The sequence below is a fragment of the Pongo abelii genome, chromosome 23, assembly GCF_028885655.2.
Source record: "Pongo abelii isolate AG06213 chromosome 23, NHGRI_mPonAbe1-v2.0_pri, whole genome shotgun sequence".
Lineage (NCBI taxonomy): Eukaryota > Metazoa > Chordata > Mammalia > Primates > Hominidae > Pongo > Pongo abelii.
In genome coordinates this window covers 29,818,233-29,833,770 of record NC_085929.1, presented here as the reverse complement: position 1 = coordinate 29,833,770, position 15,538 = coordinate 29,818,233, and the positions used below count along the sequence as shown (strand labels likewise).

The following is a 15,538-nucleotide window of genomic DNA, read 5'->3' as shown; positions in this document are numbered from 1 at the left end:
ACTTTGAATGATCCCAGAGACCCGCTCTGTGGCCTGGGTGAGTGTCTTGGCCTCTCGGAGCCTCACCCTCCTTCCAGACTGCTGTAGGTGACTGTGAGAGTGAAAGTGAGTACTGCTCACAGGATGCCTAGGGCAAGGGTTCTTGTCCTGTCCTGTCTTCTCTGCCGCCTGGCTAGCACTCCTCCCTGGTCCTAGTTTCTTCCCTAAAGAGCTGCTTTCTGAGATTCCAATGAGATCAAAGAGATGAGATTGCATGCGTGTGCGTGTGTTCAGGGGTCTTCAGTCAGCAGTAACTGTCAAGCCCTGTTTGCCACAAGGCACCTTCTTCATTAGGTCATCAGAACCCTTTATGGGGTGGTAACTGTTAAATCATGGCCAGAGCAGAGAGCCGCGTGGAGGGCGGGCCAGGCGGGAATGTAGCAGGTCTTACTCTCAGGACTGCATCTTCATGGCCAGAAAGTGTGAGGACTACAGCACTGAGGCAGAGAGGATTCTCACCTGGCCCAGGTATTTGGGGAGGGCTGATGTCAGTGGATGCCTGGTGGCACACATTTAGGTAGCTAGGTCAGACTGTCGGCACACCAGCCACCACAGGCTTGCTGCCACCTTCCCCTGCGACTCTTGGCAGGTTTGCATTTCCTTGTTCCTTAATCTGGTCACTTTCCTCACAGCAGTTTATAACAATATCTCTGGGTCATATCAGAGAAGCTGGAAGCAGCAGATGGTCAGATTAATGAGAGGAAATGGCCTATGAAAGTAACTCTTGGGGCTGCTGTCCTTTGGAAGGCTCATGCTTTGCACAGACACTGGAGCGTTCTGGGCACCTGCAGTCAGAAGCCAGACAATACATTCTGATGATGCAGGTGATGAGAAGTCAGCCTCGTGATCCTCCACATTGTCTGCTGCTTTGTAAGGACACCTGCCTAGAGCTGTGAGGCTGGACTGACGGTCTCCCTCGCAGGGGCGGCCTACCCAGCCTGCTTTACTTGGGTCCTTGCTGGTTGGACACATCCTCACAGCTCTGAGCCTGGGTTCCCATGGCCCCCACCTGCCCTTGTCTCTGAGCCAGGTCCCTGACTTGGTGTTAGGTCCTAACAGTATATAAAGAGGGGTCAGGATTCGTAAAGTGCTTTGTAAACTTTGTAAGATTCTATACAGATATAGTTAATAATATAATGATAATAATAGTGTTAATATTATTCTGGGAATCACTCATTCCTGGGAGGAGTATAAAGTGCTCCCCAGGAGCTGGACAGTTTGCATTGAATAATAAAATTTGGGCTTTCTCAGTCACCTAGGAAGCTGGCTCTTGGTGCAGTTGAAGGTAGCGTGAAATAATGAAAGTGGGACAGGGTGGTGGGGAGGTGTTCTTGTTCAGCTTGTGGTGTCTGCATAAAGTGTGTATTAGGAAAATTGAAATGTGTAAATTCATCTTCATAAGGACTCTTGCAAATAAGCCTTTAGGCTACATACCAGCTGAATTGCAGAATATTTTATATGATAAAATACTCTGGGCCAGGTAAGGTGGATCACACCTGTAATCCCAGCACTTTGGGAGGCTGAGGTGGGAGGATTGCTTCAGCCCAGGAGTTCAAGGCTGCAGTGAGCTATGATTGTGCCACTGCACTCCAGCCTGGAGACAAAGTGAGATCCTGTCTCTTTAAAAAGTAATAATAAAAAATGAATTATATATTCCTTTTATAGTTAAAAATACTTTAAAACATGGAATAAGGTGCCCCTTAAAAGAAAGTCAAGGCTGGGTACAGTGGCTCATGCATGTAATCTCACTGCTTTGGAGGCTGAGGCGAGATCGCTTGAGCTCAGGAGTTTCAGACCAGCCTGGGCGACATAGCAAAACCTCATCTCTACAAAAAAACAAACAAAATTAGCTGGACGTGGTAGCACGTACCTGTAGTCCCAGCTACTCAGGAGGCTGAGGTAGGATTGATTAACCCCAGGAGGTTGTCAAGGCCGCAGTGAACCAACTGCACTCTAGCTTGGGTGACAGAGAGACCCTGTCTCAAAAAATTTTAAAAAGTTGAGGTGGTTCCCCAAGACGTGGCATGGAGAGCACATAGCCGGCCTTAATCGGCTCCTAATGCAAGATGGGGGCTGTCAGATGATGACACCTTCAAGTTACAGAGGTGTTTTGGTTTGTGGTTTGTGTGTTTTTTCGGAGATGGGGGGGTCTCACTGTGTTGGCAGGCCGGGGTGTAATGGCTGTTCACAGGCACAGTCATACCATGCTGCAGCCCTGATCTCCTGGGCTCAAGGGATCCTCCTGCCTCAGCCTTCTGAGTAGCTGGGACCACAGGTGCATGCCTGGCAGCAAATTGCAGAGGTTTTTGATGGACTGCAAGTCTTAGCTTAGAGTCCCTGATCTGGGAGGTCAGGCTGAGTCATAACTTTTCTTAACAGAACAGCCCTGCCCCACTCCTGTGCCTCATGCTTCTCCCTGGCAGAGTTGAGGCCACAGCCTGCAGGGCTGAGGAGCCCTGTACGCATCCCACCTCCCCACACCAGACACTAAAAAGACCAATGCACAGAGGATCGAGGCATTTAATCAGACCACTAAATTGCCTCATCAAAGACATCTTTAAGCAAAACCTGTATTTTCAGATTACTTTTTTTAACCACAAGTGTGTGGTGGGGTACACTACAGCAATCTCCAGTACATGTGGTGCGTGGCCTGGACCAATGCTCAGGGGGCCACGTTGTTGCTCTCCTTGGCTTCTCACCATCCATCAGAGCAGGTGTCGTTACAGTGAAAAGGGCAGAAGGTGTCTTCATGTGTGGGCATACTTTGAGATACACCCTGACTTGGAGGATCTTTTACGTGCTTCAACAACCAATGGAGAATGAGTTGCATTTTAATACATGGTGCTTTAAAGGTCGTTGATTACCGGCCAGGTGCGGTGGCTCACACCTATAATCCCAGCACTTCAGGAGGCCGAGGCGGGTGGATCACGAGGTCAAGAGATTGAGACCATCCTAGCTTACAGTGAAACCCTGTCTCTACTGAAAATACAAAAAAAATAGCCAGGTGTGGTGGCACATGCCTGTAGTCCCAGCTACTCGGGAGGCTGAGGCAGGAGAAATCACTTGAACCCGGGAGGTAGAGGTTGCAGTGAGCCGAGATCATGCCACTGCACTCCAACCTGGCGACAGAGTGAGACTCCATCTCAAACAAACAAATCAAAAAAAAAAAAAAAACGGGGGGGGGTCATTGATTACCACCCACATCCTCTGGTCTGTACTGTCACCCCAACAGGTCATGGTAGAGGCCAGCTTCAGCAGCCTAGGGTCCTCTCTTTATATGCAACAGCTAGTAAGTCAGCAAGACGCCACGTGTTATACCAGGCCCAGGTGTGACCACGCAGGGGCAGCCATCTACAGCTGGTGGGTGGGACGGGTTGGGGAGTCATAGATACCAGGTAGCCCGTGGACACAGCCGCCCTGCCCTGGTTTTGGTTTTGTGTTTTGGAGGCCGTGCAGCATCTGAGGCCTCCTGCGTCCTCCTTGGCATCTCCTAAGAGGGTCTCAGCATGTGTTGATTACATGTTTTTCTTCCTTTCCTTCAGAATATTGACATTACAAACTTCAGCAGCAGCTGGAACGATGGGCTGGCCTTCTGTGCCCTCCTGCATACATATCTCCCTGCCCACATTCCATATCAAGAACTGAACAGCCAGGATAAGGTAGGCCATGGAGGGCCAGCTCCTGGCACCCACCTCACAGGGTTGGAGGGCGGAGAACCAAGGGCAGCACCTGCCTCAGCAGGTCACATGCCACAGCGCTGGCTTGCAATTGCCTCGTGCCATCTGGGTCTTATTCTAGGATCAGGTCATTCATGCTGAGCCCACCAGTCCCTGACCCACCTTGTGTGGAGTATTTGGTTGGTTCAGAATTCCCCAAGTGATATCATTCCTAGTGGGAGCAGCCAGTGCTTCCTGAGTGACATTTAGGATGAAGAGCTTCATCAGGAGGGGGCCAAGAAGCTCCCTGAAGGCAGGAGTAGTCAGGCAGTGCTGACCAGGCCAGGCCAGCCTCCTGCCACCTTGAGGAGGGCTGTCACTCCATGGCCCGTTCTGCACTGTGGGCCTTAGAACTGGCAAGAAACACCAACCCTGTGCACTCCAGGGCATGGTTTAATGTTTCATCCAGAGAGTTCCTTGGGGACAGGGTCAGGGAAGAAGCCCTACCCAGAGGGCCACTAGAGAAGATCCAGGCCCGCAGCCCCCACCCCAGTCCCTTGCTTTCCCCATGTCAGCCCCCAGCCCTGCAGACAACCCTCGAAGATCCCTGTGGGGGAAGCTCATTTGATGAGTATTCCTAACTAGCTTTTGGGGGTACGTGTTCAGGCGCCACAGCATTGGTGCGGCAGAAGTAGGATTCTTCAGGAGTGAGGAAAGAACAGGTGTTGGTGGGTCACTCTGCAGCAGGTCGGGAGGGGAGGGTGGCCGGGCCTAGTGCAGGGTACTTGGTGCAGACGCAGAAGCTCAGGCTCCCAGCATAGGTTTGTTGTGGCACCAGGTAGAGGTGAGTGTCATCCTTCAGGTGCATCTGTCCTAGGCGATTGTGGAGGCCACGTGACTTTCTCTGTGCCTTGTTCATGCACTGCAGTGACATGGTTTCTTTTACAGAGAAGGAACTTCATGCTGGCTTTCCAGGCAGCTGAAAGTGTCGGCATCAAATCCACACTGGTGAGCCCTTGTCCCCCTGAGTCATTGGCAGGGCCCTCCTGGTTAAGAAGAGTTCAGTCCTGTTTAAGCTGAATCCTCGTGGGCATGGGGTAGTGTGGCTGCCTGGTAAAAGGCAGCTATGGGGTGCTCTGGGGCCAAGGGAGGGTCCCGTCAAGGGTGGGTGCAGATGTGGGATCTTGTGTCCTGGCCCCCAGCACTTTATCTCACGTGAAACACCCTAAGGATGCCCCCTGAAAGGGTGGGAGGCCTGAGACCATGGGCCCAGCCAACCTTACTTGGGACGGCTCTTCGCAGTCATCTCTTCCATAAGGGAATCCCTCAGGTTAGAAGAAAAATGTCATATGTTTATAAATCTCGCTGTCAAAAACACCATACCAGCAGGTCCATCTGCCTTGTTCATCTAGAGCGAGAGGGCAAGGCAGCTCCCAGCCAAGGCAGGCGGCTTTAGAGGCTGGACCGGAGGCTCCTGCACTTTCTCGTGATGGTGTGGGGAGCTGCCACTCACAGGACAGAAGTGTGGAAACCCGGCATGTTCTCAGGTTCTTTAGGCCTCTCACGCTTGTACCTTGCCAAGCCCAACTTTCTGGGAGAAAACATAGCGTCCAAATCCAAAGCCAAAGCTTCTACACCCAGAGACGCTTTTATTAAGTAAACTGAGTGCTGCAGCATCACATGGGACACACAGACCATCAGGGGATTTTCAGAAAGGGCGGAGAGCCCACAGGCCAGGCCAAGCCCCAAACAGTCCTAGATCTGGGGCCCTCCAGGGCCACTTCCCCATCCCTGTGCCCCCAGCCTAACCTGTAGCAACTGGAGGTGCTGTGAAGAAGTGTTTACGCCCATGTTCACTCATTAGAGTGTTCATGCCACAGGTGCATCTAAATCCCTAGAAATGTGCTTTTTTTAGAGTGGCCTCTGTTCACCTGTACAGGGAAAAATAAGTTAAATATTCCCCCATTCCTGGATATTTTACAAAACATGTGTAAAATTCCAATATATAAAAAAAGCAGGCCTTTTTCCCACCCCCAAAAGCTTCTATAGTCAAGATTCTTGCATTGAACAGGCAGGTTTTCGTTTTCTGCACCAAGTCACCAAGGGCGCCCTCCTGATCCTGTGTGCTCAGCCACAAGTCCTGTGCTCGTTACCCACGGGAAGGGAAGGATCTCTCAGGCCGGCCCCTTGGGTCACTGCCCGAGCCTTCAGCAGCAGCAGTGTATCACTTTTTGAGGCCTTCTGTCTCATGTTAAAGGCTGTGAGACACTGGAGTGGGGTGGGGTTGGGTCCACGGTTTCCCAAGTTTATTTTCCTAGAACATCAGTTCACCGGTCACAGGTCACTGGCGTTCTGCAAAGCACAGTTACAGAGCAGAGTCTTGGATGATTTCAGACTGTTGCCCATGGTGAAGGCCATCAGAGTGTTGGTTCTGGGAGCCCCTGACAGAGAGAAATTCTCCTAGGCCAATGCCTGGGGCTGAGAAGGGCTCTCAGAAGGGTCTCCCAAGGAATGGTTTAAGAAGAGAGGCAGGCGCAGGGAGGAAGAAGGAAGTTCCCCCGCCCAGACTGGATGAAACCTGTCCTGTCCTGCAGAGCCGTGAGCAGGGAGGCACCTTGCCTGTGGCTCTGGGGCAGGGGTGGATGGCCTGGGGACGATGCTGATGCCCAGGGAGGAAGCGTTCTTGGCTAGGCTTTAAAAATGTGTAATTAGGCCTAGAAAATCTTTCAAGGCCCCATCCGACTCCAAGAGCCCATGTTGCTATGGCGGAGCCCATTGGGACAGCCTGGAGGCGACCTGCAGTTCTAACCAAGCCTCTTCCTTGTCTGTCAGGACATTAATGAAATGGTACGGACTGAACGACCCGATTGGCAGAACGTGATGCTGTATGTGACGGCGATCTACAAGTACTTTGAGACCTGAGCATGCCGGGAGGAGCCGCCCCAATAGCGGGGGTACCCCTCCACAGCGACCGAGCGACGCCAACGCCATTAGCTACGCACCCCTGTAAAGCTTCCAGCAACTCTGGGCTGCCCCACAGCGTGTGAGCCTCCAGCTCGGGGCTTCCGTATTGGCAGAACTCAGCTGTGTGGCCCACAGCTCCCACCAGGGCCCCTCCCACGTGACCCATCCATTCAGGTTGTGTGGGCTCAGCACACATCCTGCAGGCCGGTGGCTGCTGGAGTTTTCCTTCTGAAGAGAATATTGAACTACACTAGTGCTCCAGGGCACCAAACATAAAGGGCTCATGCACAGCTGAATTTGGGAAAAGGGATTCAGTTCTGTGGGAAACTCACTGGGGTTGATGCAGGCTCGGCTGCGGCACTTCTTGACTATTGGCTGGGGTGGGTTCCGGTGCTGGTGAGAACCCAGAAGGAGAGTCAGCGCCTGGCAGTTCCCAGTGCCCTGGGCCCTTCACCGTCCTAGTTTGGAGGAGCATGTCACCACAGACGTGAGTCAGCTGCCCCACACCTGACGGGGCTGTCCCGGCCGACACAATCCAGGCGTGTTCAGCCTGAGCTGGGAGAGTATCTAGAGGGCGTGGTACGGGCACGCCAGGGCTGGGGTGCTGCTGCTGCGCTCACGTGGCTGGGCTTTCTGGCGGGAAGCAGTTGCAGGGGCCCCTTGCCTGGATTCTGCAACCTGTCTTCCAGCCTGGAAGGGGTTTGGAGTCCCAGCTCTGGCTTTAGATTTCTTCATCGTAAGGCGTTTTTCTAGTTAGGATTTTTGTTTTGTTATAAGCAATGCTGGAAAAAGTTGCTCCTGTTCTGTTAGTACCAAAGTTACATTGTTTCAATAATCATAGAAATCTAAACAAGATCTGTACATTAGCATGGTGAGAGCAAGGAATGAAGCAGGAAATAGGAGAAAAGTAAACAACTTTAGGGAGCCCAGGCAGTGTCATTTAAACTCACTGAGTCACTAAGACATAATTCTCCTAGGCCAGAGTTTAAGAAAGTGCCTTAACTCTTCTTGTGAGGGCAGCCACTGCCCTCCATGGCCAAGGCGGGACCTCTAAGACTCAGTGGTTGAGTTGTGTCCTACCACCGTGCCCGCCCTCCCCAGGTGCCGGGTCCATGCCCGCCCTCCCCAGGTGCCGGGTCCATGCCCCCCGTGCCCGCCCTCCCCAGGTGCCGGGTCCATGCCCCCCGTGCCCGCCCTCCCCATGTGCCGGGTCCATGCCCCCCTTGCCCACCCTCCCCAGGTGCCGGGTCCATGCCCCCCGTGCCCGCCCTCCCCATGTGCCGGGTCCATGCCCCCCTTGCCCGCCCTCCCCAGGTGCCGGGTCCATGCCCCCCGTGCCCGCCCTCCCCAGGTGCCGGGTCCATGCCCCCCGTGCCCGCCCTCCGCAGGTGCCGGGTCCATGCCCCCCGTGCCTGCCCTCCCCAGGTGCCGGGTCCATGCCCCCCGTGCCCGCCCTCCCCAGGTGCTGGGTCAATGCTGTTTGAACCAAAGCCTTATTTAAAGGTGGTCACTGGAGATGCTGTCAGGCTAGAACTCAACAGCTGTTTTTGGGAATAGGGATCTCCCGTGTGCCTAACGCAGTAGCTATTGGTTTGAACAATGTCCAGACAAGACCTGTAGCTTTGAGAATACAACTGTGTTTGGCACCTGCATAGCACCATGAGGAAGACCAGCCACTAGTGGAAGCGGGGTCACTGCCCCACAGACTGGATGCCCCACAGACTGGCTCCCAGGAGGCCCAGCCAGCCCGATTGTGGGCTGAGGGGTCTGCATTCAAGCACGATGTTCTAGAGTAGGAGTTTACCGTGTCTGCGTAGCCTAGAATGTGGTTATTAGGAAAGGGGCTGTGCATGTGGGTGCGGCTGGCGGTACACCTGGTCACCAGATGGCCAGGAGCTGCCCATCAGCCCTGCTGCCGCCGGCTGGATGCCCTTTGGTGAAATGCCCATTTTCAGCTAAGAAAGGAGAGGCCAGGCAAGCAAAGTCATGCCACAAAGCATACCAGAGACCCCCGCAGATGCCTGGCCCAGTCCCGCCCCCCGTCTGAGTTGTGTTCTTGTTGCTGTTCCTCTGTTGATGGCCAGCTCTGCTGTTGGCATGAGCCACTGATGTTCATGTGAGAATTATTGTTTTTAAGTGTCTCTCCACTTAGGTGTCCTCAGTTCCCACTTTAGCTCTCATTTGCCTTCACAGAGGCCAGTCCACCTGTCCGGATCCAGCTGTCTGGTCATGGTTTGGTATATTTATTTTGTCTTTCAGGGGCTGTTTTGCCCTAAGAATGAGGTGACTTTCCTGGGTCTGCAGTTCCCAACTTTATCTCTTGCTGGCCATGCGAGCCTAGCCCTGGTGCCTCATGGGATGGGGGGGTAGGGGTCCCCAGGATCTTCTGGAGGAAGGTGGCCATGGATGGATGGGCTATATCTGTGTTTTCCCTCTGGTAGTCTCATGGGTCCAGCATCAGGCCTGGGGTCAGCAACAGGGAAAGAGGGAGGGCGCGGAGAGAGCCTGGCCCCGCCTATCTAGAGGCTTGCCTCGGGCCCCTCCTTGGGGAAGGTTTGCGTGCAGAGCTGCAGGGGAGAGGGTTCCAGAAGCGTTGCCTTTTGCCTCATCTAATAGGATCCTTAGGACACTGTGGGCTTTAGGAATGACTATAGATGCTCACACGTGTTTAAAGTGACATTTAGAGATGCTCTCAGTCCTGTGGCACCTGGCACGAAGTCTCCAGGAAGCCACTTTGCCTCTTCTCCCTTCAAGCACAAGCTTTACTGCAAAAGGGCCAGTCGCGTTTCTATTTCTCTCGATCCCAGGCTTCTGCAGACTGACGATACTTTTAAATGTTGTTCTAGTAAATATTCTTGAATGTATTAAAATGGCTGAAACAACAAGCTTGGGCTTTTCTAGCTTGCCCTCCACTCCCTGCCATCCCTCTGACGTCGCATAAACCAGAACCCAGCTCCCTCCTGGGACTGGCTGTGGAGAGGAGGGCACCTCTGAGCCAGCCTGTGGCCCTACCCCAAGGCGCACTTCCTCGTGTGGGAAGATCCTGACCAGGAGTCCAGGGTGGCCTCCCCTGGGCCACAGCACATCACCGTGTGGCCTGGGGCTGTGGGACAGTGAGCCCTGTAACCACTGGGGTTCTGTGACAGATGCCAAGACCCCAGAGACCATGGCAGAGCTGCCCCAAGGAGAGTGGAAGCCCCTACATAGCCCAGACACATGCCTTCCCCGGGGACTGGGGAGTGTGTCTCGAGGGGTTTTGTTTGTTTTGAGGCATGTATCATCTTGGAAATAATTGTCAGGATGTATAAAATAGAGAAGAAGAAAAAAAGTATACTACCCACAGGCAACCAGATAAACCTTTTTTTCTGTGCATTGTTTTTTGTTGGTTTTTTTGAGACGGGGTCGATCACGGCTCACCACAGCCTTAACATCCAGGGCTGCAGCAATCCTCCAGCCTCAGGCTCCCGAGTAGCTGGGACCACAGGTGTGTGCCACCATCTCCAGCAGTTTATTTATTTATTTTTTTCTTTTTTTTTTTTTTTTTTTTTGTAGAGATGGGCTTTTCGCCATGTTGCCCAAGCTGGTCTTGCACTTCTGGGCTGAAGCAATCCTCTCACCTTGGCCTCCCAGAGCCTTGGGATTACAGGTGTGAGTCCACAGTGATTGTGAATGCACTGAGCTGGCCTGGAGAACACTCTTACCACCTTGTCCACGTCACATGCAAAAGGCCCATGGTGGTGGTGCCTCCTGCACACGAGGGCATGTAGTGAGTGCCCTTCCCAGGTGGAGACTCCTCAGGGTTGGGAGCCCAGCAACTGCCTTGCCCCTGAGTAAGCCAGGAGTTGCGCTGTGACCTGCAAGTGCTCAAGAGCTGCACCCCTGGGTGCCAACAGCTGCAGGCACCCTGGGGTGGGCAGTGGGCAACAGCTGTAGAGCTGGGAGCGGGGCGTGAAAGGACTGGGGCAAGACTGGGCTTGGACTCAGCTCCTCCCTGCTTAGCAGCCCCTGCATTGTGTCCTCTGCCGTGTGGAGGGGGTTCTGCCCTAGTGGTCAGCTAGCATCCATGGAGCCTGCAGGGCGGGCCCTGTGTGCAGCGGCGTCCCCGCCAGCGCACCTGGGCCTTGTCCTGGGCAGCACAGACCCCTTAGCCACCACCCCCAGGTGGGGCAGTCACTCCCAGATCTTCCGTCTGTCCCGCCTGCAGTGCAGCTGCCTTGGATGCTGACTAGGGTGGCCCTGAGGGGATCCTTCTGTCCCAAGTTATGGGCCTGCGGGGCGCGTCCACAGTGCCACGCCCCTCAATTTGGAGCTGGCTCTGCTGCTTCCCAGGGCAGCACCTCTGGGGAGGGCATTGTTTCTACCTTCACTCAAAGTCCCAGGATCTCTGAGGGACAGCTTAATAGGTGGAAGGGAGAAGCTGTGAGATTCCAGGGAGAGTGGAGAGATTCCAGAAGGAATCTCCACTGCTTCTGGAAACCCCTCCAGCACCCTCAGGGGCCTGCGGTCCTGTGCCCAGATGCCATGCCCTGCCCCACCCCAGCAGCCCTGCCTGGCCAGCTCTATGGCCCCAGCCCCACGGGGCCAGCACTTCCTGCAACCTCGGGGTAGCCTGGGTTCTATTTTAGGTTGTCCCTTAGGTGAGGAACCGGGGCAGACAGAGCCAGTCTCAACATGTTTGCAGCCACTTCCCCGTACATCAGGTGGGTGAGGACAGACTCCTGGGTTGCTGAGATTCGGGGATCTGGATTCTGGCAGGAGCTTTGACCCCAACAGGTCTGGACCTTACTGGGCATCTACAGGAGCTGGGCCGGGCACAGGAGAGGACTCCATCTCCCCTGCCTGACAGGAGAGGACTCCACCTCCCCGGCCTGACCGGCCCCCTCAGGCTGGGAGCGCGTCAGGGAGCCTGCTGTGAGGCAGGGGGAGGGGTGTGGAGAGACCGGGCACAGCCTGCCAGTTGACCGCACCAGGCCCAGAGCAGGTGCTAAAAGGTCTGGTCTTTTGTCTGCACCCTCCCGTGTGTGTGAGGAAGGGGTGGCAGGGGGTCTGCAGTCTTAAGAGCCAAGCAGAAAAGAAGGGCCAGGGCAGGCACCCACCAGGCAGGAAGCAGGTGTGCTCCGAGGGGAAGCACGGGCCATCGCAGGGCTGGGTTGCACCCAAGACTTCTGCCAAGTCGGGACACACAGGTCCTCCCCAGGTCAGCCACCGACACTTGGGATGTGCTGGGCTTGTTTCCACATCTGCAAAGCGGGGACCCCTTCTGGGCCTTCATATCAGGCACCCTCTCTGATGTGGGGTACAGAGGCCTGGTAGGTCATGGGGCTGGGGCCACAGGGAGAGCGGGCAGGTGGCTTAGAGCCACTGGGTGATGAGTGGCGAGCCCCGGTATGAGGGCTGCAGAGGACTGTCACTGCCCACCCTGGAGCCAGGGCTCCACTCCCCTCAGGGCCTGCTTTCCCATCTACGCCGATCATCCCCAAGGCCGGGTTGCTAGCGGGTTGCTGTTTGTCCTGACACCCAGAAGGAGATATCGGGTTAACATCTTGGGTGGGGTGAGTTGGAGGAGGATGACCAGTGACTCGGAGATCACTTCCTCCGTATGTTTCTTCTGCCTTTGCAGGACCTCTGTTAGGATAAACTGGAGCCTTGTGAGGTCCCTGCCCCATTGGAGAAGCTGGGGAGCACCCAGGGTGACCCAGTTGGTTTCCAGGGATCCTTCCCCTGCTCACTGGCTGCTTGTCCTGGGCCTGGCGTGTCTTGCTCCTGATGCAGCTCAGCTGGCCTCAGAGCAAACAATGAGGGCCAGAGGCCACCAGGTGCATCCTGGGCAGGAACAAAGGGCCGGAATCCTGGAGCTGGGGAGGCCCAGCTGGCTCCGCCGCCGGGCCTGAGGATCTGGAGCCTGGATGGAAGGAAGGGTGGGTGCCCACAGCCTTTTCAAAGCCTGCCTGGGGCTGGGCAGGGAAACCAAGGCCTGGAGCCAGAAGCCGGGGCCTGTCAGGGGCCTCCCTGTGCCCACCAAAGGGCAGTGGTTGTGATCGGAGAGCTTCTGCCCCTCAGCCTTGTTGCTCCCTTGGGCCTGGGCGGGGGCGGCCCAAGCACCTGCACAGGGACCTCCCCTAGCCCCACAGCCTTGGTATCTAAGGACAGCACTCAGCTGAGGTGGGTACGGGGCTGGCAAGGGGGCAGCAAGGCCAAGACTGAGGAGGTGGCCTTAAGGCACGTGGTGCCGAGAACACAGGCCCCCCCCCCCCCCCGGAGAAGACAAGCTGGCCCGTGGGGCAGGCAGTTTGGGGACATCCCTGCCAGGTGCCATTCCCCATCCCTGAACTGGACGGCTTGGCCTGTGCCCAGTCTCTGGGCAATGGCAGCGCTGGAGACCTGGGCCAAAGCACCTGACAGATGACACAGGACCGCGGGGCTCTCTGCCTCTGAAGGGCCAGGGAGGAGCCCAGTACGGGAAGGGTGGGGGCCTGGGCTGAGCCGACCCATCACAGCCTCCTTGGCACTGGCTCCTCGTGGGTGGCTGTGGGGACTGTGGAGCTGGCTCTGGGGCTGGAGCCACTCCAGGCCCTGCCTGACCACCCCCGGCCTCAGGACACAGTTCCACCGGCGCCACTGCTGAGGAATGGAGGAACTGCCCCTTGAGCCCTGAATGTTAAGGGCTTTGGCACTGTGACCCTGAGGACCAGCTTTGGAACAAAGCCATCACTCCCTGCGTAAGGACGTTGCGGCTGCAACCCTGCTGTGGGACTGGGGTGCACATGGCTAGACCATGCATGGGAAGGTCCACGCAGGAAGGTTGCGGGCCGCAGGATGGGAATGGCAGAGGAGTCACTGGGGTCCACACTGGGGAACAAGACCCTCAGAATCGGCTGAGGGCTGGTTTCCGCCTCATGAGCCCCCTGAGCCCCTCAGGAAGACTCAGGACGCTCCGTGCATGTTTGCTGAATAACGGCTTGAATGAATCTGGGTCCAGCAGGTGTGGGCGGGAGGGGTTTGTCCCCACTACGGGAGAGGTTTTACCTCGTGGAGAGTCCCAGAAGCAAGGATGGGGAGCCAAGGATGGGGGCAGGGGAGGGCCCCATGGCCATCAGCATCCCTCACCCCTACCTTGTGGTTTGACTTAACCTCCAGGAGGGGGCAGGGCAGACACAAGACACCCATTTTACAGGTGAGGATATGGGTCGTGGAAGGTCTGCAGGGAAGCCCCTGCTGCTGGTCCCAGGGCGGTGTCCCCGCCTGGAGGGGGAGCTCCTCCACTAAGGAAAGCGAGGGCCATGGGAGAGGGCGAGCTCCTTTGAATAGAGGGTCAGCAAAGGCCAGGATGGGGGGTGGGCACCAGGGCCAGGTCTCCTTGGAAAGACCTGGGGACAGCGCCCCAAGAGTCTCATGTGGGTCTCGCCCTTCGGAGTTTAACTCAAGCTGTCTGGGTCCCCAAACATCCCAGGGTTTCCTCCTCCGCCTTGAGAGGGCACCACTGGACATTAGGGAACATGAGGACCAGGAGAGCCGGGCTAGCTGAATGGGAACGGGGGCCCAGGCTTTGATCCCAGGAATAAGCCAGGGAGGCTGCCAGATGCTCAAGGCTGCATCTGGGTAAGCAATGGTCACTGCCTTGGGCCCCATGCTTCTCCCAACACACTGGCCAGGTGCCTGTGTGCCCATTTCCCACCCACCCTTTCCTCCCTGCAGTGAGTGGTGGCTGCTGTGATAGAGGTCATGCCCCCATTCTGCCTTCAGCCTTAGGGTCCAGCCTGGCCCTGGGCAAGCCCCTCCACCCTGGGCCTCTAGCCAGGACCCCACTGGTCCCCAGAGGTTCTAGAATGCAAGGATTCCCAAAAGCCTTTGGCCACCAATGCCCCAGCTGTCTGACATAGCCTGTCCTGTCGTGAACAAAATTGGGATTAGTCCTCATCCCTCCAGATGCAAGGGTAGAAGGCGGGTCCCCTTGGACAGCTTGGAGGGCTGGACATGAAGTTGTTCCCAATTGGAAGCCTCCAGAAAACAGGCGAGTGGGGTGAGGGGGTGGGGGGGAATTCCCAGCCTCAGGCTCTAAAATTCCCAGTTAGTCTGTGGTGCAGACAGGACTCCCTTCCTCCTTGTTCAGGGAAGTGGGGGAAGATCAAGGCCACACTGGGCACCAGGAGCTGGAAGAACAAGAGGGTCTCTGGCCCAGAGTCTGGGATGGGGAGAGGCAGAGGGGGCATTGGAAATTGGGGACGCATCTTTGAACTGAGATACCAGCTGTTGCCAAGACCAGCCCCTGGGCCAGGCTAAGGAAGGGCAGGGCTAAAGGTGGGGAGCTAAGGGTCAGGCAGGGCCTTGAATGCCGTGTTCAGGAGGCTGGCCTTTATCCCTCAGGACCTGGGGAGCCACGGAAAGATTTGAGGAGGAGCGGGCATTGGACACAGCTGGACACTGGGGAACGCGTGACACAGGGGCACGGATCCAGCCCAGCTCTGATAAGGAACAGCAGAGTTCCACAGGACCATAGTGGCAGAGGCGGCAGTGAGGACATCTTTTTTATTGTTTGTTTGTTTGTTTATTTATTTATTTGAGACAGAGTCTAGCTCTGTCGCCCAGGCTGCAGTGCGGTGGCACGATCTCAGCTCACTGCAACCTCCGCCTCCCGGGTTCAAGCGATTCTCCTGCCTCAGCCTCCCGAGTAGCTGGGACTACAAGCGCATGCCACCACGCCCAGCTAAGTTTTGTGTTTTTTAAGTAGAGACAGGGTTTCACCTTGTTAGCCAGGATGGTCTGGAACTCCTGACCTCGTGATCCGCCCACCTCCGCCTCCCAAAGTGCTGGGATTACAGGCCACCGCGCCCGGCCGGCAATGGGGTCTTCTTAAAAAAGAGGGAGACTGGGCCCGGTGG

At 55.9% G+C, this 15,538-nt stretch overlaps 1 protein-coding gene across 12 annotated transcripts in view; it reads left to right on the top strand.

The window, feature by feature from the left end:
- Window positions 1-9,544, top strand: part of SPECC1L (sperm antigen with calponin homology and coiled-coil domains 1 like) — a 147,037-nt gene extending 137,493 nt beyond the window's left edge. For 10 of the 12 annotated variants that reach the window (XM_054543143.2, XM_063722786.1, XM_063722787.1 and 7 more), the window contains 3 exons: window positions 3,582-3,698; window positions 4,644-4,703; window positions 6,528-9,544. In XM_054543143.2, coding sequence (XP_054399118.1) covers window positions 3,582-3,698; window positions 4,644-4,703; window positions 6,528-6,617 — 267 coding nt within the window. In that variant the 3' untranslated portion in view covers window positions 6,618-9,544. The remainder of the gene's footprint in view (window positions 1-3,581; window positions 3,699-4,643; window positions 4,704-6,527) is intronic. The other 2 variants (XR_010139438.1, XR_010139437.1) reach the window with 2 other exon arrangements.
- The last annotated feature ends 5,994 nt before the right edge of the window (window positions 9,545-15,538 follow it).